At 40.1% G+C, this 26,921-nt stretch overlaps 1 protein-coding gene across 1 annotated transcript in view; it reads left to right on the top strand.

Annotated features, from left to right (window-relative positions):
• The window catches only part of IQGAP1 (IQ motif containing GTPase activating protein 1), a 133,796-nt gene that overhangs the window by 60,188 nt on the left and 46,687 nt on the right, over positions 1 to 26,921 (top strand). The window contains exons 4-14 of the mRNA XM_006867150.1: positions 874 to 951; positions 4,612 to 4,688; positions 11,223 to 11,290; positions 12,680 to 12,793; positions 13,333 to 13,511; positions 15,214 to 15,298; positions 22,649 to 22,812; positions 23,840 to 23,924; positions 24,781 to 24,944; positions 25,187 to 25,347; positions 26,606 to 26,730. Of these exons, the coding sequence (XP_006867212.1) occupies positions 874 to 951; positions 4,612 to 4,688; positions 11,223 to 11,290; positions 12,680 to 12,793; positions 13,333 to 13,511; positions 15,214 to 15,298; positions 22,649 to 22,812; positions 23,840 to 23,924; positions 24,781 to 24,944; positions 25,187 to 25,347; positions 26,606 to 26,730 (1,300 nt within the window). The remainder of the gene's footprint in view (positions 1 to 873; positions 952 to 4,611; positions 4,689 to 11,222; positions 11,291 to 12,679; positions 12,794 to 13,332; positions 13,512 to 15,213; positions 15,299 to 22,648; positions 22,813 to 23,839; positions 23,925 to 24,780; positions 24,945 to 25,186; positions 25,348 to 26,605; positions 26,731 to 26,921) is intronic.

Genomic DNA, 26,921 nt, shown 5'->3' with positions numbered 1-26,921 from the left:
TGGATCCACAGTCAGTGCTCATGGAAGCAGTAATCAAGAAACCAAACAGTGTATTACATTGGGTACATCTGCTGCAAAGACCTCTTTAAGATGTTCAAGAGCAGAGATGTCACCTTGAGGATTAAGGTGCACCTGACCCTAGCCATGGCATTCTTAATTGCCTCCTATGCATGTGAAAGATGGCAGTGAATAAGGAAGACTGGAGAGGAATTGGTCCATTTGAATTGTAGTGTTGGTGAAGAATACTGGAATAATGGAAGGACAAACACATCCGTGTTGGAAGTACAGCCAGAATTTTCCATGGAAGCCAGGATGGAGAGACTTGGTTTCATGTACTGCGGCCATATCAAGAGGAACCTGTCCCTGGGTAAGGACATGGTGCTTGGTAAAGTAGAGGATCAGAGAAAAAGACGAAAACCCTCAAGGAGATGGATTTGACACATTGGCCGCAACAGTTGTGAGGCTGGTACACGCCTGGGCAGACCTTTGCTTTGTTTTACGTGGGGTTGCTAGGAGTTGGACCTGACTCAGGGGCACCTAACAGCAGCAACAGCAACCCAACCTGTTTAGATGAGGAAACTCAGAAGAGTGAAGTGACTTTTTTGGTGTCACCAGCAGATAAGTGAGCCAGGAATTGAGTCTAAGTCGGTTTAACTCCAAAGACAGTTCTCTCAGTGTTATTATTTTACACACCGAATTATCTAAATGGTTCCTAAGGAACTGAGATGTGGGTTTGACTTCTTGGTGTGGAATGTGAACATAATGCTATAGACTGACCTTAAATCTAAGGTCAAGGGCAATTCTGGAAGAGTATTTATTTCATATGTGCTGCAATGTAGCCAACAATGCTTAATGCCCTTTTGTTTGTTCTAGGCAACTGGCCTCCACTTTAGACACACTGATAATGTGATTCAGTGGCTGAATGCCATGGGTGAAATTGGATTGCCTAAGGTAATTTATATGATATTTGTTGTGCTAACTTAATTCTTATGTTTTGGCAAAATAGTTTCATACTACCTGTAAAATTATTCTTACTGGAAATCTTTGGTGATTTGAAAAAAAAAAAATCTAAATGCTCTCTTTCTTCTTGATTTAACAAATCATTTTGCTCTTTTTCTCTTATATTCCTTATCCCTACTTCACCCCACCTTAAGAGAATTTCACTACTATATTAAAAGTATTGTTTTGTTTAGATACAATACACGTGCTATAAAATTCACTCTTCTAAATATGTAATTTGATTTGCGTTTAATCACAAAGTTACTGCATTAAACTTTGACTCTAGAAAATATAAAGAAATATTTTAGAAATACCATTTTCCAGCTTCAGAATATCAAACCGGTATGAGAAAATTCAAAGGATCATGCATTTTATATTTCAAATTGTAATAGCCATGTAATGATGTTTACTTCCTATAACGTTGGTGATGGCTGTCATTTTAATGTTGAGATGTGAATTTGCCCTCTTTCGCTGTCTCCACCTGGGCTCTATAAAGGCCATGCCAGACTGTCCCTCTTAGAGGCATGGACATCTTTTTTTTTAAATTAAATATATGAGATCCTTTGACCCAGGAATTATACTTTTAGGAATTTCTGCAAAAGGAATAATCAGATAAATATAAAAAAGATATATAGGTAAGGATTTTTTTTTTTTTAATTTAAGGTTTTTATTGTGGATTGAGTGAAAGTTTACAGGGCACATCATCAGTTTCACATTCAACAATTCATATAACTTGTTTCATTACATTGATTATAATCCCCTCCATATACCATCAGTTAAAAGTATTTCTCTTTATCCACTTTAGCTTTTTTTAAAAAACTCACAAACAAAAAAAACCCACTCAGGCGTATATAATAAATTACATCTCCAAAGGGCACATTCTGCGAGTCTGCTCCTGGCCACCAGTTCTTAGTCCTTCTCTTCTTAGTTGATGAATCTAGAGTCCTCAGCCACGCCCCCTCTCCATGTCCCCATCTCTGCTTCCATCTCTGGCACTGCTGCTTCTCTAGATAAGGTCCCGCATTCTATTTGTGTGTTCCTTTCTTGATGGTCCTAGGGTCCTCTCTTTCTGGACTGTAAGATTAACCACTCCCCTTTTTTTTGTTACAAAACTTCTACCTTTACAATTGTGACAGTCGCGATTAGTCTAGGTAAGGATTTTTGATAGAAAAATTGATAGCCAACTCTGTATCCCTTGTTGTTGTTAAGTGACATCAAGTTAATTCCGACCCATAGCAACTCTATAGGATTTCTAAAGAGCGACTGGTGATCTTGAACTGCTGACCTTGAGATTCAAACCAACTTTTCAGTTCAGCGCATTAACCCTGAGAGCCACACCAGGACTCCTATATCCCTCACTAGGGGTGTGAATTGTGTTATAAACACTAAATGGCCATTAACAATGATGATGACAGTTTATATTATGATCTATTAAATAACAAAAGCAGGTTAAGGTTAGAAGAGTTTGTGATTTGGCTGTGAGGCCCTAAAGATAACGTTTTTGGAGAAAAAGCTATAAGACACAAGAGTTTTCATTTCTGTATCATGGGATTAAAGGGTGGCTTTTATTTTCTTTACATTTCCCTGTATGAATATATGCTAAATTTTTATAACCAGAGGAAGTAGGGAAGAAGAAGAACGTGTAGAGTATCAGAAAGGGGGTGAAACTACTTGGGAATGAATTGATTTGGTGTTTAGCAGACTGCTGAATTGTTTGTTGCTTCAGTCCAGAGGCGAGTTTTGCAGAAGACTAGCTCATGTTCTCTTTTTTTCCAGAGCAAAGTGCTGAAGTGCTCTTCTTTGCCCTGGTATGACTGAGAATCAGGCCACACGAATGTCAGGAAATTCAATACATCAAGTTCTTTCTGTGCACCTTTAATTTCCTGTACTTGTTTTCAATATAGTATGTCCAGCAAGCAATGATAAGTTAGCCTCTTTTTAATGGTTGTAAGAGCTCTACTAATATTTACTATTGCTAATAGGGTTATTACCACAAAGTGCTTTTTAGAATTATTTAATTTTATTACCTTGTTTGTTTGTTTACTAGCAGTAAACAGTATTGGCTTGAATCACAATCACAACAGACATAAAATGTACCCAAGAACTTTCAGTGACAATGTGGATATCAACTTTGAAATGTCCCCCTACATGATTTAGGTCTGGAAAACTTCTGAGTTATGTGGTCTGAAGACACTCAGTGTCTTTATTAGGTTGTCCCATGATATAGTACCTGATGCATGATTGACAGTACAGGGTCACTTAACAATGCCGGCACTTGGCGAGGACCATATACTGTTTTCCAGAGAAAGATGAGACTTTCTGCTCCCGCCAATATTGGCAGCCTCAGAAACCCTATACGGACAGGGTCGGTACGTGTCAGAGCTGACTTGACAACACTTAGCAACAATAACATAGACTGTTTATTGGGATGTCTCCATACTCTCTGTATATGGTATATACAGGATAATTGTAGAGACTATATGCAGTAATATTTTTTGACATTGACCCTTTTTTTTTTTTTGACCCTTTATTAAAATTGGTTCTTTTGGGCCACTTTTTTTACTTGACGTGTTTTTTTGTCTTTTGATTTTCACTCTCTAACTAGTTGTTTTTCTTCAGCCCTTCTACCCTTCACACTCTTGGTTGCTGTTAAGTGCAGTTGAGTCAGTTCTGACTTATAGTAACCCTGTATAGGGTGTCTGAGGAGCAGCTGATGGGTTTGAACGACCAACCTTGAGGTTAGCAATCCAGTGCTTTTTCTACAGTGCCATACCAGGACTTTCACACCTTAGTGATGGGCATTTCTTAAACTGTAGTCCTTAGTTTTATTATTCCCCATTCTCCTTCAGCTATTCTGAAGGCATTCTGCTGTAAGATGAGTGCAGTATCTTCAGTTGGCTGCTGGACGTTGCTTCTTGGGTAGTTTGTTATTATCTAGAATTTTTCATATATAGAACTATACCCACCTTTTCCCTCAAGTTAACTTCCCCTTTTCTATAGTAAATGGTACCATGTGGCCATTTCCTCAGTCACATAGTCTCAAAACTTGGAGTTCCCTCAGACCCCTAACTCCAGTCATTCCCTAGACTTCTTCATGTATTTGAAATGCCTCTTTTATTCTTCCACTGTTGAAACAGCCTTCCAGCATACCTCCCAGTTCCAATTTCTGGGTCTAGGCTCAGTTAGATTTTCTTAAACCTGTTTTTATCCTTGGCTCTAAAGCAAGTATACTTCTCTATGGCCTGAATATCAAATTCAAACTTGTTTGACTCTCAAGAGCCTCATAATCTGATAACACCTTACTTACCCTACCCATTTGTCTTTTGATTCCTAAAATATATTCTAAATTTTGTAAGATTGGTCGTCCTACTATGTCACAAATGCATCATCTCACTGCAACTTATTGCTTACCCAAATTCTTCCCATCACTTCACAATTTAGTGTCTCACTTTCCCAGTCCACTAGTATCCCTTGTTTCCCTAATTTACAGATTGAGTTATATGCCAATAATGTTTCTAATTATCCAAAGCTATATTTGTCTTATTGATGATCGGTGAATGATCAAATGAACTTCAGTGGATAATTTTCTTTGCTGCCTTTATTTCGCTCTAGATTTTTTATCCAGAAACTACAGATATTTATGATCGGAAGAACATGCCAAGATGTATCTACTGTATCCATGCACTCAGGTAATCAGGTTTTCTTAGTAAAATAAGTAGCATAGAAATAGCATATAAATTGAGTGTGCGAATTTTTATTGTTGAGTGTAAGAATGAACAATTTTTTCTAATACAAGATTTTTTTAGTAGGATAGGATACTTGTAGGTTAATAAAATGGTGAGAAATACCTTTGGTTTTCTAGGGACTAGGGGAAGGGACTTTATTCCCACAATAGCAGGTAATTTTGTTTATAAAACATAGTGTAATCTTCATTGATCTAGTATTTCTCCAAGTGATCCATTTCAGTGAGGGCAGTGATTAAAAAGAACTTCCTTTAAAAATGATCAAAATCTCTAAAAATGATTAAAACTATATCCATTTGAAAACTTTCATCATTTACTATTTTGTTTCAAGCTAAGCAGCAGATTTATAAAATCGATTTCAACCATGTCTTGGTATTCTTTAATGGCACATCAGATTTTGTCATTGTCTTCAAATTATACTAGCAAATACCAAGAGATTGATTTATAGTTTATTTGTGTAGATCCTTGCTGTTATTAAACCATTTGTTAAATATACCAACATGAATATGATAAATGGGCACAACAAAAAAGTGTGTACTTAGTTCATAATTTCATAGTAAATTTGAAAGATGACTCATGTTCAGATCCTTGCCTCTCTTTTTAAATTTTTAAAAAGCGTTTATTATGAATTAGGTGATAGTTTACATTGCAGAAAGTCAGTTTTGCACTAAACCAATCACACTTTGCTTCATTGCAATGATCAGTATTTGCCTCTATTCCCTCCCCTTTCTCACTTGATGTACACAAAAAACACGCAGAAATATACAATTGTTTAAATAACCAAAGGGCACATTTTGCCAGTCAGCTTCTTGCCACCAGCCTTCAACCTTTCTCTTTCCATGAGTCTAGAGTCCTCTGATGCTCTCTTTCTCCATTCCATCACCTTTGCCTCCATCTCTGGTGTCGCTGCTTCTCTGGCTAGGATCTCATGGTCTTTTCCTGTTCTTCCTTCTCGATGGTCGTAGGGTCCTCTGTTCCTGGAATGCATGACTGCCTCCTTTTTGTTATATAACTTATACCTTTACAGTTGTGACAAGTGCAGTTAGTTATGATAACAGTTGCTCACTATTGAGATCCTTGCTTCTTATAATCAGCAAGGTACTGAATTGGAAGGGACAGGTGATATATCTGAAAGGAGGATAGCAGTAGGTGCTTCTAGTCTGTTGTGTAGTAGTGTAATGTTTTAAGAGTGGTACAGGTTTACTTGACAGCTATAAGACTAGAGGAGAAAGATGGTAGAAATGATTAATGATAGAAAATAGTAAAGTGAACATGAATAAGAGATTCATTTGCTTAGACTGCCCTTTTTATGTAACATCCTATATGTGTGTTTAATAAATGGTATATGGTAACATATGGTTCTATAGATATCAACCAATAAGAAATCTGTTGTCTCAGTTTTTTTATCAGACGTGTGCCAGATCCTTGGCATCACTGGAGTCAGTGGGAAGCACACAAATGAATGAGGCCTAGTGGACCTTTTGTCTGGATTATTGTGTTAACCTCCTGCCACGCTTTTGTCAGAGCTACTTTACAAAAGAACCCTGATCATATCATGTTGTTCAGTGCCCTCAAGTCAGTTCTGACTCATAATGACTCTGTATAGGGTTTCTGAGGCGTGACTGGTGAGTTTGAACTGCTGACCCTGAGGTTTAAATCGACCTTGAAGTCTAGTGCTTACCCTACAGGGCCATACCCATACCTTCAATAAAATATTTTGTTCACTCCCTTCCAGCTCCTTAAACTTCTCCAGCGTCCCATTCTTAGTACTTATGCTCTGTGACTGTTACTGAACATGCCAAATACTCCTGTGTCTTGGGCCTTCAGTTTTGCTACTTCCTTCGCCTGAAATGCCCTTTTTTTTTTTTAAACTAGTTTGACCCATGCTCTTCCTTGGGTCTCTTCCTTGCTGTCTTCTCTCATGCATTTCCTTTCAGGCCGAATTTAGAATTCAGTCTCTGTGCTCCCCTAGCAACCTTTTTTTTAAAAAAAAACAAAACAAATCTCTTACCTGGATTCTATTTCCTTTGTATTTTGAATATCTGATACAAGACACCCAGCATATCATTTGTTGTTGTTAATTGCCATCGAGTCGGTTCTGAACCATTGTGACCCTGTATAGGGTTTTCAGGAAGCAGCTGGTGAACTTAAACTGCCAACTTTTTGATTCAAACCGACTTTGCAGTCCAGTACATTAACCCACAGCGCCACACCGGGACTCCTAGCATATAATGTTGTTGTTGTTGTAAAGTGCTGTCGAGTCGGTTCTGACCCATAGCGACCCTGAACAGGGTTTCCGAGGCTGTAAATCTTCATGGGAGCAGAATACCTTATCTTTCTCCCACGGAGCAGCTGGTAGTTTCGAACTGCTGACCTTGCGGTTCACAGCCCGATTCAGCCCGATTCGTAATCACTACGCTACCAGAGCTCCTTGCATATAGTAGGGAATCAATAAATGTTTCTGTTAAAGCCATATATTGTGACAAATTCCGTCTTCCCACAAGCTTATGTGTATAGCTTGTCTGTACTTTAAGGTGTGGATTGGGTGGTAGAGTTATATTCTTTATCAGAAAATTCTTTATGTTAACTTAATTTCCCACCTTCTTAGGGGAATTTTCTCCAATTATTCCAGCTTATTTCCTTGTCTAAACTCCAGTTTATCTTTTAGTTATCATTTCTGTAAGAATAATTTTTCAGAAGACTGGTCCATATGAGGTGGAGGTTAAAGACATCCCAAATGTCCGACTTTTCCAAAATGCTATACAACTCCATTATCCCTGATAGCAATCACCATTCCTCCCTTCAGTATTCTTCCTTCCATTCCAGGGTTCAGCAGTTTGCTGTAACATCTCACAGACCATTAAGAAAATAACTCACAGATTTGTGGAGACTTGTTGTTGTTGTCAGGTGCCATCGAGTCGGAACCGACTCATAGCGAGACTATGAGTGGAGACTGGATAGCCCCAAATCTATAGTTCAAGGTCTTGCTTGGCTAGCCAAGTAAAAGAGTGCACTGGGACTCAGGTTACCAACATGGCTTGTTTTATACCCACCCAGCAGAGTGGGACCACCACGTTAAAGTTCTGAGTTTTTACAGTCACAGTGAGCTCTGTTCGTAATCACTCACAGTTGAATCATGTAATCCTGTCAGCATCTTCCCCAGCCTTCTCTTACTCAGACCCATCTGGAAAAGTGGAAATACACCCAATTTGCACAGTCCTATAACTGCAAGGTCAGCAGTCCAAAACTACCAGCTGTTCCGCGGGAGACAGAGGAGACTTTCTGCTCCCGTAAAGATTGACAGCCTCGGAAACTCTGTACAGGGTTGCTATGAGTCGGAACCGACTCCGCAGCACTTAATAACAACAATCTAGTCATTTGGTAGCAGTTACAAAGACTGTGGCTCATACAAAGACTAGAAGTGCTTATCAAACAATTTATTCAGTGCACCACAGTTTCTTTTATGCACGTAATCTTTCAGATTAGATTATTAGCATTTTAGGAACAGAGTTCATGTGTTATATTACTATTTCCCCAAAAGGAACATAGTAGCATAATGTTGGACAAACAATGGTAATGTGAGAATTTTTTTTTTAAGTGTGTAAGGAATGGTCGCTATCTAGGGAAATAGTCAGAATGTATTAATTTTAAGTACATGTGTCTGAACCGAAGTTAGATTAATTCTGAGGGTTTTGAATGGCTTAGTGTTACATGAGGTCTGCATATGTTGATAAACTAGTGAAAGCAGTATCCACAGTGAATATCTGAACTTGGCAGGCACAGTGGTTACGCTGGCAGAATTCCTCCTCTCTGCTTGTTCTTTAGATACCACTGTCTGCAGTTGTAACCTTGGTCTCAGGCCTTCAAATTCTCTCAACTAGCGATGAAGAACGAACTGTGCTTTTGTGATGATGGAGTCAGAAGAGAAAGGAAGGAACTCTGGTATTGCTACTGGTTTTCCTTTCTTTTGAGTGTGTAGTTTGTGCTTGTTGTTGTTAAGTACCATGGGGTCGGTTCTGACCCATAGTGACCCTGCACAGGGTTTCCGAGGCTGTAAATCTTTACGGGAGCAGAAAGCCTCATCTTTCTCCCGCGAATTGGCTGGTAGTTTTGAACTGCTGACCTTTGAGGTTAGCAGCCTGATTCATAACCACTATACTACCAGAGCTCTTAAGTCTATGCTTAGAAAGTGTTATCTAGAACAGTGTGTTTTGTTTGGTGACTTAACAGTTTCTTTCTCACATAGTGTGCTTCCTGAAGGATGGGTTGGCAACACCTCATAATACTTATATGTAGAAAGTGGTTATAGCTGTGCTCAGAACCCCTTTTACTATGAAGCACAACAATGTTCAAGTTAGGGACGTCACTTTACTCTGATGGACAAGGCACCATCTTTCTTTTGGGTCAACAGTGACTGAAAAGCATTGTGTCCCTGTTTCTCTCTTTCTGCCCCTTCCTCCTTTTTTAAGTCTTGACTGACATGATTCCAGAGATTGTCACTGTACTTTAATCATCCTAAATTTCTTTTGTGGGTTGCATTCCATAGATAAGACATCAGGTTTCATTATTTTGAATGTGTTTATATACTCTCTATTTCACCTGATGTTTTATCTTTCTTGAAATAAATGTTGGGGTTAACAAATCCATAATCCCTTAGACTTAATTGTAGAAGCTCTGAAAATTGAGTGTAAATTTGGTGCCAACTCATTTGATGGCAAATCTGATTAGAATTAAATGAGGTTATCCTAATCTTTATCTACTTAGTATGATTTCTCAAGAAAAGTAATGTATTTGATTCATGGTGCTAATGAAATCTCCAGGTTTTCTGGGGATGTTCTATAATACTGTTGTTGTTGTTGTTGTTAAGTGCCATCCAGTCGGTTCCAACTCATAGAGACTCTGTATAGGGTTTCCAAGGCTTTAAATCTTTGCAGGAGCAGAAAGCCTCGTCTTTCTCCTGTCTATAATACTGTATTTACTGTAAGACATTTCTGATACTTGAGAATTCAAAATTCAAGTATACCTAACCTAAAAATTTTAAATAAGAGACTGTGGACCTGCCCTAGATACTGCTTCCTAATAAATTGCTGTGTTGAAGAATTTTTGTTGTTGTTGTTGAATTAAATTTTTAAAGCTTTTATTGTGGATTGAATGATAGTTTACATGAGAGAACATTGGTTTTGCACTCATCCTATCATATTGTGTTTCATTGCAATGATTACAATCCTCTCCATGCATCATCATTTAACAGTATTTGCTTCTATTCCTTATGGGGTTTTTTTTGTTTTTTTTTTAATGTACACAAAAACACTCAGAAATATATAATCATTAATCATTTAAACAACCAAAGGGCACATTCTGCAAGCCTGCCTCCCGGCCGCCAACACACAATTTTTCTCTTTCCATGAGTCTAGAGTCGTCAGCTGCTCTATCTCTCCATGCCATCTCTGCCTCTATTTCTGGTATCACTGCTTTCTGGCTAGGGTCCCATACTCCGTTCATGCTTTGAAGAGTTTTCACTAATAATTTTGACCATTAGCCCATCAGTTCCTCTATGTTACTCATAACTAGCAAAGATTCTTGGAATCCAGGTAGGTGAACACAGTTTCTTTTCTTGCATTGCTGCAAAATACAGCTTAAATAGTAAAAAAAAAATAAAAATAAAAAAGAAAGAAAGAAAATACAAAGAATTCAGAGCTCAGTTAAAGACTGACCCCTTATAGGCACATAGAAACCTATTAGTAAACATAGGCATGGGAGAGCAAGAGCAAAGATTAGAACGTGATGTGTGATGTTTATCCATAGGATTCAGCTTGAGGTCAAGTACTTAGGGTTCTGGGTAAGAAGATCTAAGTGGCTATTATGAGTTTACACACAGCTCCATTATTTCTTTTATATACCCCAAATAACTACGTAATAGTTAAAGAGAGAAAAGAAAGATGGTGCCCGTGATTACCTTCCTCCGTCTTTTTCAGCAACGGTCGTATCCTGGATTAAACGTTTCCGTCAGTAATATGAATTCAGTTTAAATAATGCAGGTTTGCTATCTGTATCATTTTCATGAGACTTTACTAAAATGATCACAAGAAGGTAAACAGAAAATGAACAGTCTTCACCTGTATTAAACATATCAACATTTCTTATTGATAATCTAATTGCATGTTGGATTGGTGCGGGAACTGGGCCTTGGGTTAGTGTCTATTGAGTCCGAGTCCCGTGCTGTTTTTATTACTTTATAGGACTTTTTAGGACAGTGTTACGTAAAACCAAGAAAGCCCCTGAGGCAAAGTATTGTAATCCCAAAGGGGAATATTGTAGGGTACTGGGAGGCTCTGTGTTCCCCTTTGCAATTATAATACTTTGCCTCAGAGGCTTTCTTAGTTTCTGTTCTATTCTTTATACTGCTTTCCCCTTTTAATGTAAGAGCAGTTGCTAGGGACAGCTGGAAGGCCTAATTACTTTGCTTATTGTGTCTTCTAGTTTGTACCTGTTCAAACTAGGCCTGGCTCCTCAGATCCAAGACCTGTACGGAAAGGTTGACTTCACAGGTAAGCTGTTAAAAACTTGGCTGGAAATGCTTGATTTCTGTGGAATAGCCTGGCGAAGCAACAGTACCAATTTTAAAGGACTTTAAAAATGCTCTGGCAACAGAGATGAAAGAAAACTAACTTGCTTCTCCTAATGTGGTAGAAAGAACATTGATCCTGGAATTTCAGACTTGAGTTTTCTCATCTGTAATTTGGATATGATATTAACATCTAACATTAAATGCTCATATATAATAAAACTTTATAAGCAGTTTTTCATTCTCTCTTCCAACAAATAGTTGATGGACACCTCTTTTGGTGAAAGCAAAGGGAAGTGAGTAGAAGACTGTGTGACTCAGAGATGCCAATTTCGTAGTTTTGCCAAATTTTAGTTACTTGGGTGGGCGTTTCTGTGTGCATTTAATCTCATCAGATGCTTTCATTTTTTGGATCCTGTAACATTAAAGCGTTTGGGGAAACAAAGGGCAGTAACATGACTGGTTAGGGCAGCATGGGTTAGATAGATTCAGATCTTTTAAGCTGGCTATTATTTTGTAAGTCTAGGAGTTTTAAAACTTGATAATAAAACTGTAATTAAAAGATGTAAAAATTTCATTTTGATGAAAAAATATGCACAACCGAGGACACACCGTTTCTACATGTACAATTTAATAACATTGGTTGCATTTTTCATACTGTGTCTTTATTCTCCGTATCTCTACCATGTTGTCTCACCACCTCATCTGGGAAAAGCTTTTATTTTTGATATTTTTCCTTCAAGGGAAATTGTTCACCAGACCTACAGTAAAGGCCAAAGCTTATGTTTTGTTTTCTCTTGCTTTTAACTTTCTGCCATAGAAATAGAATTGTTTAAATAGTAGCTTTTGATTTCATTTAGAAACCATGATTCCTGACTAGTTTATGATACACCTTTAAAGCTGCTCCCTTTGAAACTTTTTTGTAGGTAATGCCAGAAGCAGCAAATTTGAAACACTATTTCCTGAGGGGTCATTCTCGTGTTAACAGTTATATTTGGTATCCTTGATAATAGTAATACTTGTGGTTGTTGCTGTTCATGTGCTATGGAGTCAGTTCCAACTCATAGCAACCCTGTCTAGGGTTTCCAAGACTGTAAATCCTTATGGGAGCAGAAAGCGTCATCTTTCTCCTGTGGAACTGCTGGTAGTTTTGAACTGCTGACCATGAGATTAGCAGCCCAGCTCATAACCGCTACACCACCAGAGTTTATTACCAGGAAATGGGTTAAGTGCTTTCCATATATTATCTCATTAAATACTTTTAACAGCCCAAGAGGAAGGTATCTTATTTTATAGTTGAAGAACTGTTTCTTTCTCTGAGTTATAGAAAGGTGATTAATTTGGCTAGTTGGGTCTTAATTCTTTCTTATAGAAGAAGAAATTAACAACATGAAGATTGAACTGGAGAAGTATGGGATCCAGATGCCTGCCTTCAGCAAGATTGGGGGCATCCTGGCTAATGAACTTTCAGTGGACGAAGCTGCATGTAAGAAAAGAGAAACATTGTAGATTCAAATGGGATTGTCGTTACCACTTCCAGTAATGAATACTATAGTGATAATTCGGCACAATTATCAAGTTTAAGTCAGTAGATACAGTTTCAAGCATTGCTATAACCTTCTGTGTTTTTGTTACTTGGAAATAATTGATTTTGATTTAAAAAAGTATGTTTGAAAAGTGAATCCTGTATTATTTAGTGCCTTTGAATTTTTTATGTGAATTGATAATTAAGTATGAAAAAATCTATGGCGGATATTCCTTGCAAACATCTCTTATGAATATATCTCTGTGAGATTCCAAATTCCACATCTGAAACATACGTCACAAGTAGAACTGTGGCTTTGCGTGCAGCGTAAAGGCTCAGTGGAACTCAGCAGGCTCAGTAGAACCCAGGGAGCCATTCCTCTCACCCCAATCTTTGTTTCTCTGTCTGTGAAAAGAGCCTCTCTCTGTAATAGAGAGGTTGCTCTGCTGGCTTGTGTATGTAAATCTGTTACGGAATCTTCACTTTTTGGTTTTTCCCAGTACATGCAGCTGTGATTGCTATTAATGAAGCTATTGACCATAGAATTCCAGCCGACACCTTTGCAGCTTTGAAGAACCCCAATGCCATGCTTGTAAATCTTGAAGAACCCTTGTCTTCCACTTACCAGGATATACTTTACCAGGCCAAGCAGGACAAGATGACAAATGCTAAAAACAGGGTAAAGATGAATGTCTCCACTTTCTAATGATTTGGTATAACTCCATTTTTAAAAGGTGCTGAGGTATAATTTATATACAGTAAAATTCACCCATTTAAACAGTATAGTTTTATGAGTTTTGACAAATGTATACAGTCATGTAAACATCACCCCCAAAAGCTCTCTGGTGCCTTTTGCAATCTCTCTCTGCCGTCTCCAACCCCTGGCCTGGTCCCAAGCAGCTGCCACTCAGATTTCTGTCACTATCATTTACTTTTGCTAGAATTTCACATAAATGGAATTACATAGTATAGAGTCTTTTGGTGTTAGATTCTATTTTGACTTCACTTCATGAATTTTGTGCAAATAAAGCTCTAGAGTGTGACATAAAAAGGAGTGACTGCTGTCTGGAGCCATAGAGGCTGGAGGACCCCTGAAACTCTTAGCGAGCTAGTCTTTAAACCTTAAACCAAAAATACCTCTTGAAATCTTTTTAAACAAAACAGTAGTGTAGCTTACTTAGTAAAGAATATCTGCCTTGAGCATTGTGCTCTTTTAAAGAACTATATGGGATCAAATTGTCAACAGTTGAAAGGTTACATAGAAGCTAGTGGACAGTGAGTTTATGTCGTTGGAGGCTGAAGGGTGAGAATGGTTGAATATCTTGAAGAATATAGGCAGTGTCACTGAATTGTAACATAGAAATTGTTGGATTGGTATATGTCTCGCTGTCTATATTTACAACAGCAACAAAAAATATTTTTTAAAAATTAAGAGTGACATTTTACTCATGTGATACAATAGTGAATAATTGTTATCAGGACTGATTGTGAGGGTTGGGAATGTAAAGATAGACGTTTTATAGCAAAAGGAGGGGAGTGATTGACCGGAGGTCCCTGGGACCATCAAGGGAGAAGAGCAGAGAGCGGGACCCTACCCAGAGAAACAGTGATGTCTGAGATGGAGTGGCTGGGGACTCTAGACCCAGAGAGGGAGAGGGGCTGTGTGCTGACAACTGGGGGGCAGGCTTGTGGGGTATACCCTTTGGTTGGTTGAGGATGCATGGAGGGGATTGTAACCTATCACATAATTCATAATAAAACACTTTTTAAAAAAATTAAGAGTGACATTTTAAAAAATGATCTCCAAATCTGATCTTCCACCTCCTTTGCCTAGAGTGAGTTGCTCTTGTGCACTGTTATTATGAGCATGTGGAAGTTAGCAGAATGATTCTAACTTGACAAAAAGTGAGCTAAGAATCTCATTTAAGACTTCACATGAATTTATTCATCCCTTGTTGAAATTAGTGATGTAAACATGTCCAGATTGTGAGAAAACAAAGGTGTTAGGCTCCCCACCTGCCTCAAATATTCTTTGTATCTCCATTTGTAGAGCAGGGATTATAGAATCAAGATAGGTGCCAAGGTGTCCTGCAGGCATGTAGCTGCTCCATGTCCCAGCCTGCCCCTACCTGTGCAAGGCACAGGGAGTGGTGTCCTGGGTGTTCCATCCTGCAGGCTTTCCCCTGCCCAGGTCTGTAAGAGCCCCTCTTGCTTGTCATTAACAAGTCACCAGATCGCGTTCCTTTTAGTTCTCTGAATGCACACTCATGTTTGCTCTTGGTTCTGTTCAGAGTCTGTTAGGGTGATGGAAGAGCAGAAGTGATTTCTGTAGAGACGTCTCCTTAGGCACCTGAGCTAATTTATGTACATTTGTTACTCAGACGGAGAACTCTGAGAGAGAAAGGGACGTTTATGAGGAGCTGCTCACTCAAGCTGAAATTCAAGGCAATGTAAACAAAGTCAATGGTAAGTACGTTCCGGAGCCAGGCACCTGAGGGGACTTTAACAGGATACTGTGAGTGTTGACGTACAATGTGGGTTAAGGTGTTGGAGTTTACATTTATACATTAGTCCATGTGTTTCGGAGCTAGTGCCTCACAGTCTTTTGTGCTCACAGGCCTTCTGTTTCAGCTTCCTTTGGCCACTGTGGACCCCTCATCTCACTCGTGCATTTTGTAACAGATTCCTGACGGCTTTTTGGCTACAGTTGCACTCTTTTGCCTTATGTCAGATACTTTTGAGAAGTTAAATTCCTCAAAAGTATTTTCATTTTGTCACTCCTCTGCTTAAGCGCCTGCGTTGGCTTTTTATTACCAAACTCAATGTACATCCCTAGCCTAGTGGAAAGGAGCCCTGGGTGGCACAATGGTTCATCATTCTGCTGCTAATTAAGAAGCTGGTGATTGAGTCCACTAGCCGAGCCCCAGAAGGAGATCGCGGTGTGCTTCGGTAAATAGTCACACCCTGGGAAGCTCTCTGGGGCAGTTCTACAGTGTCAATTAGTGTCCTGTGAGTCAGAATCAACTTGACACCACTCAACAATAGCCTAATGCAGTTGTTTGTGCAATATTGTATACATAAGAAACTCATTAGCCTAATTGTCCCCCATATTCATTCTATTCACTTCATGACTCATGAAGTCTTCTCTGAAGCGGTATAGACCTGGAGTTTGATCTCTTGTCCTGCTATTAATTGTGACATTGGATACCTCTGCCATAGAATTAAGAGGAAGATAAGAGATCATGTATGTAAATTGCCTAAAATTTAGAAAGTGCTTAATCAACATTGACTGGTATCTTATTATTTCTGTCACCACTATAATAATGCCCTTGTGCCTTGCTTACCTAATGCAAATTGTACCCATTACTCAAGAGCAGTCCAATTTTCACATCAGTGTCTGTCCCAGTTCACTACATACTCTCTGTCAAATCTCTGAAAGCATTTGTAGGCAACACCACACCATTCTGGACTTCATTTTGCATTGCCTTACATTGCTTGCTCTTGGTTTCTGATATCCTGGTAGATTCCTTTGAAGACTATATATTTATTTTGCTTCTTTCAAAATCCTCATAATTCCTAGCATAGGTTTAGACTCACCAAAAAAACTGAGGCGCTGATTTGATTGGGCCAGTCTTGATCTTGTTTTGCTCAAGATAATAATAGTGATTAGGACCCTCATTGTTCTGGAGGTTTTAATTTTTCATCTGAAGTACTGAGTGAAACGAGAGGTCTTCAACGACATGAAAGAAAATGTGTATGAATTGTGGAATGAAAACTTATTTTCTCTGTAAATCTTCACCCAATTCACTATAAAAAGAGAGAGAGAGGATTATGGGATTTTGTTGCTGTCGGGTGCTTTTGAGTTGATTTTGACTCTCAGCAACCGTATATGACAGTAGAAGTGTAGGTTTCCCGAGGCTGGAGTCTTTATGGGAGGAGCTCTGGGAGCGTAGGGGTTACAAATCTGGCTGCGAACTGCAAGGTTAGCAGTTCAAAACTACCAGCTGCTCCACAGGAGAAAGATGAGGCGTTCTGCTCCCGTTATGATTTACAGCCTTGGAAACCCTGTTCAGGGTCGCTATGGGTTGGAACCAACTCCACAGTGCACAACAAAACAATCTTTATGGGCACAGCTTACCAGGTCTCTTCTCCTGCAGAGCTGTTAGTGGTTCTGAACCACTGACCTTTTTGTAAGATTTTACCAACTGCATTTGACGTAGAGTTCTAGGTCCCGACCAGGATCCTTTGTATTTGCTTCATACTGTTTCATTTAGAACAGTGTCCTTCTGAACAGAGCAATGTTGCTGTTACGTTGTAAAGTGCCACTGAGTCAGTTCTGACTCATAGCGACCCTGTACAGGGTTTCCTAGGAGCAGCTGGTGGGTTTGAACTGATGACGTTGTGGTTTACAGTTCAGCGCTGATCCTGCAGTGCCACACCAAAGAAATAGCTCCATTCAAGTATGGAATCTGGTGTGCTATAGCTGTGTGAGTGAATATACGTGTCAGCAAATATAAACCACAGTATCCTAATACCTGGAGTCCTAGTGTGGTGCTGTAAGATAAGCACTGGACTGCTAACCACACGGTTGACAGTTGAGACCCAGCAGCTGCTCCTCAGAAACCTTATACAGGGTCACTATGAGTCGGAACCGACTCAACAGCTAAGCACTTCACAACAGTAACAGCACCCTTCTAGTGAGTTCTCTGCATGAGAAGAAAGTCCAGCACATTTCCTGCTGCACAGAGTTCATGAAATGCTCCTTTAGTTTTACAAGAGATTTGTCCTGTTATGGTATTGGGAATTTTATAATCTTTGTAGCTTTACCTTGATAATTTATATTTAAGAGTCCATTATAAACACATGAGATAAGAACCATATGTATGTGCTGTAAAAGTGTTCTTTGAGCTTGTTCTCATGTGGTCAGAGGAACTCAATACTAAAAATGCCCTCAAATAGCTCTGAATAATAGTGAAGAGTGAAGCTCACACAATGAGTTCCAGAGCAGCTTGGTTGGAACTAGGTACCTAAGGTGCATGAGGTGCAGGCGTGGAGTAAAGTACTGATGACTTCTGGAGGCCACAGGTCAGCTTTCAGAGTACGTGAGCTTTCACTGGGACTCTCAGAATGAACAAGAGGGTGAGGATGAGGTACAGTTCCCCCCAGAGGGACATTCTTTTCCTGATTATGGAGGAAGTCTGAAGCAAGGGAAAGTTGTGTGTTAAGAAGATATGGGGACTTTAGGTCCAAGGAATTATTTTAATGTAATTATAGATAAGATTCCTGGGAACCAGCAGATAAGTAAGTTCATAGTTAAGGAGCTAACTATTTGGCCTGCACAGCAGAAGAAACCTACAGGCCAAGTAGTTAAAAATGAGGAAAAGGGTTTTTTGTTATTGCTAGAATCCTATGGCGCTATAGGATGCGCACTGAACTGCTAACCGTAAGATTGATGGTTCAAACCTACCAGCTGCTCCTTAGAAACCGTATACAGGGTTGCTATGAATCAGAACTGACTCGACAGCATTTAACAACAACAATGAGTAGAATAAGGAAAATCAGAGTTATATATTATAGTTCAGTGAGAGTCTTTAAGTTATGTTTTAAACTTTATCATCTTCACAATATAAATGGTAATGAATGCTCATTTAAATATTTATATGCTTGCTTCAGTATGAAAGGAGCCTTGGTAGATCAATGATTAAGCACTCATCTGCTAACCAGAAGGTCAGCAGTTCAAACCTAACAGCTGTTCTGTGGGAGAAAGATGGAGTGGTCTGTTTCCACCTAGATTTTACAACCTTGGAAACCCTATGGGGCACTTCTGTCTTTTGGGTCACTATGAGTCGGCAGTGAGTTTTGTTTTTGTTGTTTTAAGCCGTAAATTTATGCATCTAGAGAAAGCATAATGAGAAGATGCTTTTGTAGTTACTCAGTGATTCTGCCACACGTGCTTTGGGAAAACCTGATTGTTAGCTTTGCTATTTATTGTATTTATTCTTTGAAGAAACCCTATACAGGGTCTTGGTGAGTCGACACTAAACAACACTGACAAATAGGGTTTCTCTAAGGAGCTCTGGTAGCGTAGTGGTTACGAATCAGGCTGTGAACCTTAAGGTCAGCGGTTCGAAACTACCAGCCGCTCCGCGGGAGAAAGATGAGGCTTTCTACTCCCGTAAAGATTTACACCCTCGGAAACCCTGTACAGGGTCGCTATGGGTCGGAACCGACTCGATGGCACTTAACAACAACAACAACAAGGTCACTATGAGTCAGAATTGACTCGATGGCAGTATGTTTGGTTTGGTTTTATAGACCACACATCCATAGCAGTTTTTAAACCTCTTTTTTATTCCACTTCTTGTTTTTATTTTCTAGTTGTATTCTTCCCACTGACTTTATAGTTTGAGACTTTATTTTCCCTTTAGCTGTTTTCTTTCTCTTTCTAGCAGCATATAGTAATTTTCTTTTCAGCTTTTATTAATGGAAACATTTCAAATACACATGTTCTGCCATGCGTCATATATTTTGATTTTGTGTGTGTGTGGTTCAAACCCACCTGCTGCTCGTTGGACACCGTATATAAGTGACTCAATGGCACTTAACAAAAACAACAATTAATATTTTTGTACTTTGGTAATGGAGTCCAGTGTTCATCACTGAGGGTGAGGGGAACCCTATTTCGTCTTCTAAGAAAAGGAAATAGAAAGTTATGAAATACTTTAATTGTCTAGAAGGGATCATGCTGAGGCCGGTGCGATTCAGTATAGAATGCTCACCATTGTTGCTGGGCGCCTGGGTTTATTCCTGGCCAGTGTCAGTGGAGCTTGCATGTTGTTATTGATGCTGAACAGATTCCAGTGACGCTTCCAAACTAAGACAGACTAGGAAGAAAGGCCTGGTCATCTAGCCTGGAAATCAGCCAATGGGAACTGTATGAATCACAGTGAATCTGGAACCAGTCAGTAGGACGCCACAGGACTGCACAGCTTCTCATTCTGCTGTGCGTGGGGTCACCGTGGTTGAGGGCTGACTTGGTGGTAGCTAACAGTAACGAAAATACAGGCTATCGTAACTATTACCTTGTTTATTTTACAATCTACAAGGGGTTTTCATGTATATGATTTCATTTAATCTGCAAAATAATCCTATAAGAGAGAGGTGTTGGTGATTGAGTGCCACTGAATCTGTTCTGACTCATAGAAACACTGGTTAGGGCTTCCAAGGCTGTAAATCGTCTTGCTCCTGAGGAGTGATTGGTAGATTCAAACTGCTGACCCTGTGGTTAGCAGCCCAACTTGTAACCCACTATGATACCAGGGAGGAGCTCTGGTAGTTGCTAATCTCACCGTGTCAGCAGTTCGAAACTGCCAGCAGTTCTGTGGGTGAAAGATGAAGTTTTCCGTTCTCGTAAAGATTTACAGCCTCAGTTATCTAGATTCCAGTTTAAAAAGCAAAGGAAAACATATTACAGATGATTGTGTTGCTTAAATATGGCTGTATGATTTGCCAGTGTTATGTAAGAGTTAGGTTGAAAAGGAATTTTTATTATGTGCAAGCAGACTATCCAAGTCATACTTGCTTATTTTAAAATTGATTTTTTAATCTACTTTTTGAGTTTTTTTTATTGGCATAAAGATCTATATGAGCTAAAAGAAAAGATATTTAAATTAAAACAGTCTGTCTTTATTCCCCAAGGGAGTGATGAGCTAGCATTTTAATTACCCACAAATTATTCAACCCAGGTGTGAACCATCAAAAGTTTAGCGAACTCCTCTGCTTTAGGGAAGTACTTGACATTGATATGAAAAAAATGATGCCATCAACTTCTATATAGAATGCAGATTGAGAAAACCTTCAGATTTGTACAGCAGTCACATTATTTTGCTTCACTGATAAATTCCTAGAACATTAAAGCTATCCATATTTGACTGTAAAAACAATACATACCACCCCAAAATCAAATCCTCTTGATAAGGGCCTTTTCACCACTTAAACGTTCCTCCAGCCTTTCCTTCTGTTACCAGGATTTAACTAAGTGAATTTGTGTGGGGGTGGGAACGGGACTCTAAATAAAGGAATAGTTTCCCTAAAGAAAACAGATTTGTTAAATAAACAATTATTTTTTAGAAACACACACAAAAAATTAAACCAGTTGCTGTTAAGTTGATTCAGTTATAAGATATATCTGCTGCTTTTCCTTTTTCAAATTTAATAAAACTGTCTGTTGAATTAAAAAAAAAGATTTACAGCCTCAGAAACCCTGTAACAGGGTCGCTGTGAGTTGGAACCGACCCCATAGCACATAACCACAATCACCAAGAGAAGGATCTGTGTATTGTCATTTACAGATAAAGAACTGTCTGACTGCTCAGTGTCAAATATTTCATCAAAGAGCACATATGACCCCAGGCTCTGTGATGATTAAAAATAGAGATTATCCAAAGTGGGCATCACCCCTTCTTCCCCTCAGCACAGGTCAGACCACCCTTGACCTCTGAATGGGCCCACTGTGGAAGGAGTATGTTCAGGAGATAGATATCGGGTTTCAGAAAGATGCTGTATAAGAACTGGTAGAAGGAGCTAAGGTTGTTAAGTACGGGGGCCTTGGTGCCACAACATTTAAGTTCCCAGCAGCTAAGCCAAGGCTCAAATTGCTAACCAGTTTGAGGCAGCAGCTGTACAGGAGGAGACATGGGGATGATCTGCTCTGTGAAGATTATAGCCCAGGGAAGCCTTTGGGGCAGTTGTCTCTGTAACACATAGGCTCACAGTGAGGCACATGGACTCCACAGCATCTGACAGCCGTAGGCATAGGAAAGAGGGGTTAGGTGCATTCAGTGTGAACCCTGGGTGGGAACGTTAAAAAAATAAATAAAGTTTGAGAGAAAACCATCCAAAAATGAAGCAAGTTGCCTGTGAGACAGTTTCTGTTATTTCGAACTCTGTTAGCCTAGTGTGGCGCTGTGGTTAGTGCGCTGGACTGCAAGGTCACTTTGAACTGTAAGGTCAGTGGTTGAAATTCACACCTGCTCCTTGGAAACCTACACTACAGGATCGCTGAGTTGGAACCGCCTCGTTGGCACTTAACATCAACAACAGTGGAGTCCTGGTGTAGTACTGTAGGATCAGCACTGGACTGTTAACCAGAAGGTCAGGGGTTCAAACTCACCAGGCACTTCTTGAAAACTATACAGGGTCACTATGAGTCAGAACCAACTTGGCAGCTCTTAACAACAACAACAAGAAGCATAGTCCGGAGACAACTATTTGGTATTTTAGAGGCAATTTGAATGTGTAGTGGTCGAATGTGGTGGTTTTCTTCTATTGCTACCCATATTGGTACCAAACGATTTGCTTTTTAATAGGCCTGGTGACTCAGGCATCTGCACTGAACATCCTGGTTGGGACCTACTGGACTAGGTGGCTTGAAGGTTCTTTTCCAATTCCAAAATCTTCTGCTTCTGGGGCACTACAGTGGAAAGACTGTCTGGGTTATATTTCTCTAACCTAGAACTAAGGCATCCTGATAGTGTAGTGGGTTAAACAGTGGGCTGCTAATCACAAGGTTAGTGGTTCAAACCTACCAGCCTGTCTGAGGGGGAAATCTGAGGCTGTCGCCTCCCATAAAGATTCATAGTCTCGAAGTCCTGTGGCGCGATTCTCCTGTGCCCTGTGGGGCTGCGCTGAGTCACAGTTGACATGATGGCAGTGGGTTTAATATGAAACGGGGACTGGTTCCCGGAAGGGAAAGTATTCTAGGCTGTCATGTTAACGCCGTTTTTATTTTGTTTTTATGCTTTTGCCTTTCTTCAGCATATTCTGCATTAGCAAATATCGACCTGGCTATAGAGCAAGGATCTGCGCTGGAGTTGATGAAGGCTCTGCAGTCCCCAGCTCTGGGGCTCCGAGGACTACAGCAGCAGAACAGTGACTGGTACTTAAAGCAGCTCCTGAGTGACCGGCAGCAGAAGAGACAGGTAAACCTGCTGGGAGTCGTAGCACAGGTGTTCCAGTGCCTCCTTGTGAAGCCCGGGCTGCTGTAGAAAGAGATGAATGAGCCTTTTTAACTCAGTGTAATGCTCTGGTAGCGTAGTGGTTACAAATCGGGCTGCAAACCTCAGGGTCAGCAGTTCGAAACTACCAGCTGTTCTGCAGGAGAAAGATGAGGCTTTCTGCTCCCGTAAAGCTTTACAGCCTCAGAAACCCTGTACAGGGTCACTATGAGTCGAAACCGACTCCATGGCACATAACAACAACAACAACAACGTTCTCTTGGAGTCCTGGTGTGGTGCTGTGGGTTAATGTGCCAGACTGCAAAGACATTTGAACTGCAAGGTCGGTGGTTCAAACTCACCAGCTGCTCCTTGATAGGGTCGCTATGGGTCAGAACCGACTCAACAGCACTCAACAACAACAATGTTCTCTTGCATATAAGTCACATTTTAAAAATGTATGTCCTCGGATAAAGTGTTCATTGTCTTAGCTTATTTAGTTATAGAGCTCTGTGCATCCGCTTTAAAAACAATCCCCTGTACCAACCCGCCCATCCCTTTATCTCCAACCAACCACTTTCCACCCCTGACGAAAAGGCTTTGGAGAAAGCTCTTTTAAAATAGTCTCTCAAAAAAGCACACCTCCCTAGCTCCCTCTAGCCAACTGGGGAAGTATTTTATGTGCAGTAAAAGTCGACTGTGAGAGCCTACTTTGAGGGCCTTCCCTATTTGCTAAATTTTTTTTTTTTTACAAATTCCCAGCATACGTTGGCCCAAATAAGCAGCATTGATTTGCTAATGAGCGTACAAACATTTTATATCAGAACATTCTGACAGTTTTAAAAGAAATACCCTCTTAAATGTACTGGTGTCTGGAAAGCCACACTCTGCTCCAGATTTGGCAAAGGGTTTTGAAAAGCTCTGGCCCAGACTGCCACTGGGGCTCTCTGTTGAGATTTGGAGCGCGACGACGCTTCAGTAAGCTTCACGTCAGTGTCTTTGCTTTTCTCAGAGTGGTCAGGTTGGTCCCTTACAGAAGGAGGAGCTACAGTCTGGTGTGGATGCTGCAAACAGTGCTGCTCAACAGTATCAGCGAAGTAAGAATCCTCTCGGCTACACGGGGAGGCGGGGAGCTTCAAAAAAGTGCATGGGGAATGGAGCAGCTGGGGACTTTAGACAGAGAGAGAGAGAGAGGGGATCGTAACCATTGCAATGAAATATACAATAGGATGAATGTAAAGCTAATGTTCTCCCATGTAAACTATCACATAATTCACAATAAAACATAAAAAAAAAAAAAAAGTGCATGGGGAAATGGAATGAAAAGACGGGGGTTGTGGCTGTATGTCAGTAGAGGGCCTGACATTAGTTTATATCACTTCTCCTCCCCTCCCCTCAAAAAAGACCCCAAGTCAACCACCAGGTACCTTTGGTGACAGTAAGGTTCTTATTAAAACTTCTTACGACTTTAAAAGTAGCTCTGGAGTATAGTGAATATGGGTTCACTGTGACTGGTACCCACATCTGGAGGAGAGTGGGATTTGTGGGGACTGGTAGGATTTGAATGGTGAAGGAGGAAAAGAGAATTCTGTTCCTAATGAGGGCAAGCAGAGAGAAATGTACAGAAGGTGGAAGACATATTGAAGGAACAGTGGCAAAGATAAAAATTCTGTGGATGTTTTGGGCTGAGTTATGTAAGACAAGGGCTGGAATGGCAGCCTAAGAAGCTGGAATGCTGGGCTTCATGAGAAGGAAGAGATGCTTTTGGTCTAGAGTACTGGGGTGGGCAGAACATATGGGTGAGAAGAGTTAGAGGCTGCTTTTTAAAGATGAAAGTTCCTCCTCCAATCAGTGTCTAATAGTTTACCCATCGAATATGATTTTCTCCTCTTTGGCTTCTCCTTCCCCTCAGGACTAAGCCTATGGCATTTCTGACCTTCTGTTTCCTAACAGGATTGGCAGCAGTGGCCGCCATTAATGCTGCAATCCAAAAGGGTGTCGCGGAGAAGACCGTTATGGAGCTAATGAATCCTGAAGCCCAGCTGCCCCAGGTGTATCCATTTGCGGCGGATCTTTATCAGAAGGAACTGGCTACCCTACAGCAACAGAGTCCTGAAGTAAGTCACTGAACCTGTCCTGCTTGTGAGCAAAGTGGGGTGGGAGTAAATTTCATCCCCACCTCTTTCTCTTAAATTTATGTATTTATTTATGTTGTTGAGTAATACCCACTTCTTAGAGTAGCCAGGTAGAACGTTCTTACCAGAAACCTGGACTCCTTTTGATTATATTGACGTTTGAATTTGCATTGGTGTTTGAGAACACCTTTCCTCATGGTTTTTCCTCTTCCCTTTCTATACAGCATAACCTCACCCATCCGGAGCTCTCGGTGGCCGTGGAGATGTTGTCATCAGTGGCTCTAATCAACAGGGCATTGGAATCAGGAGACATGAATACAGTGTGGAAACAGCTGAGCAGTTCAGTGACAGGCCTTACCAATATTGAAGAAGAAAACTGTCAGAGGTGGGTGTCCCAAGTGACTGGGAGGACCCGTTAGCATAGCCGTTCCCTCTGTCTTTCATGTATCAGCACTCCTGTTTATTAAAGTGACTAGAGTTTGATAATCTTATTTCCTCCCTACATTGTCTCATTATTATTTATTATATTGAGACATTCAAAGTAAATCGTAGATCTTACATTTCACTGCCAAATATATATAAGTATGCATCTCTTCAAAAAAGAGATAGAATGGTTGTTACAGGCAAAATAACACCATCTCACATCCTAACTAAGTAGGACTAAAGGACTAATCCTTTAATATCAGCTGATACCAAGCCCATTTTTATATGTCCTAAATTGTTCCAGAATTGTTCTTTACACTGGTGTCTTCAACCCAGAACCCCGTTTAAGACCATATGCTAAATTTGGTGGTTGTATCCCTTAGGTATCTTTTTTTTTTCCTTCAATGTTTTATTGTGAATTATGTGATAGTTTCCCTTAGGTATCTTTTGATCTAGAATATGTCTTTTCTTTATGACACTGCCTTGTTAAAGAGATTGGGTTAATTGTCCTACAAAAATCCTATTTTCTGGATAGTTCTGGCTTCTTCTTTTTATTTGGTTTATTCCTGTAATTGAAAATTAGATCTAAAGGCTTGTCAGTGTCCACTTCAGTATTTTTGGTGATGTAATATATTTCATATTGCCTCATATCAAAAGGCTTATGAAATCTGTTTGTCCCACCACCAGAGATACAGAATCAATCCCTGTATTACAGAGGTAGTCGAACCCTCCCATACACAGTTATGTTTCCCCTTATCACCAGAACACAATCTCTTTTTGCACCATCAGAATGTCCAGTTTGCCATCAACCATTTACCTGCTAGTTTTTGCTTCAGTTGATAATCCTTGCCCACATCAGGGCCTTCAGTATGAGCTGCAGAATGATGTCCTTCTTGATCTGTGATTCCTACATTTGTCAGCTAGTGTTGTGGCCTTCCTTCCTTGTCTTTAGGGAGTTGCTTAAGCTGCTGTCTCTGCTTCCAGAAATTGGCTACTGGTACTGAGTATTTCCCCTTGCGTTTTCACACATTGTTTAAGGTCACGCCAAGGCCCACAGGAGGTCTCTAGAATCTATCAGGAGTTGGAGCGCTTTCCCGATCTTTGCTTCTTGGATCCTTTGCTGCTTAGTCTTCTCAGTTCTGTGTACAATATGAAGGCCTTTGTGTGTGTGTGTGCAGGGCAGTGTTCATTGTCTTTTTTTTGTTGTGGGGGTGGGGCAGGTATCTTGATGATTTGATGAAACTGAAAGCTCAGGCACATGCAGAGAACAACGGATTTATTACATGGAATGACATCCAAGCTTGTGTGGACCACGTGAATCTGGTGGTGCAAGAGGAACATGAGAGTGAGTATTCTATTTTGTGTGACCCTGCTCCCAGCAATGTTACAGTTAAAGAAAGATGGTCCTAAATCATATTCCTGAGAAGAGTTTCGGGTGTGAGAACACTGAAAAAAAAAATGCAATTCCGGAAACTCAGATGTCATTTTCAAAACATGAGACGATTCTGATGATGTGTCTAATAAACTTTTCTTGAG

This window comes from Chrysochloris asiatica, unplaced genomic scaffold (assembly GCF_000296735.1).
Source record: "Chrysochloris asiatica unplaced genomic scaffold, ChrAsi1.0 scaffold00101, whole genome shotgun sequence".
NCBI lineage: Eukaryota > Metazoa > Chordata > Mammalia > Afrosoricida > Chrysochloridae > Chrysochloris > Chrysochloris asiatica.
The sequence above is the reverse complement of the archived record's forward strand: the minus strand, read 5'-3'. Positions and strand labels throughout refer to the sequence as shown.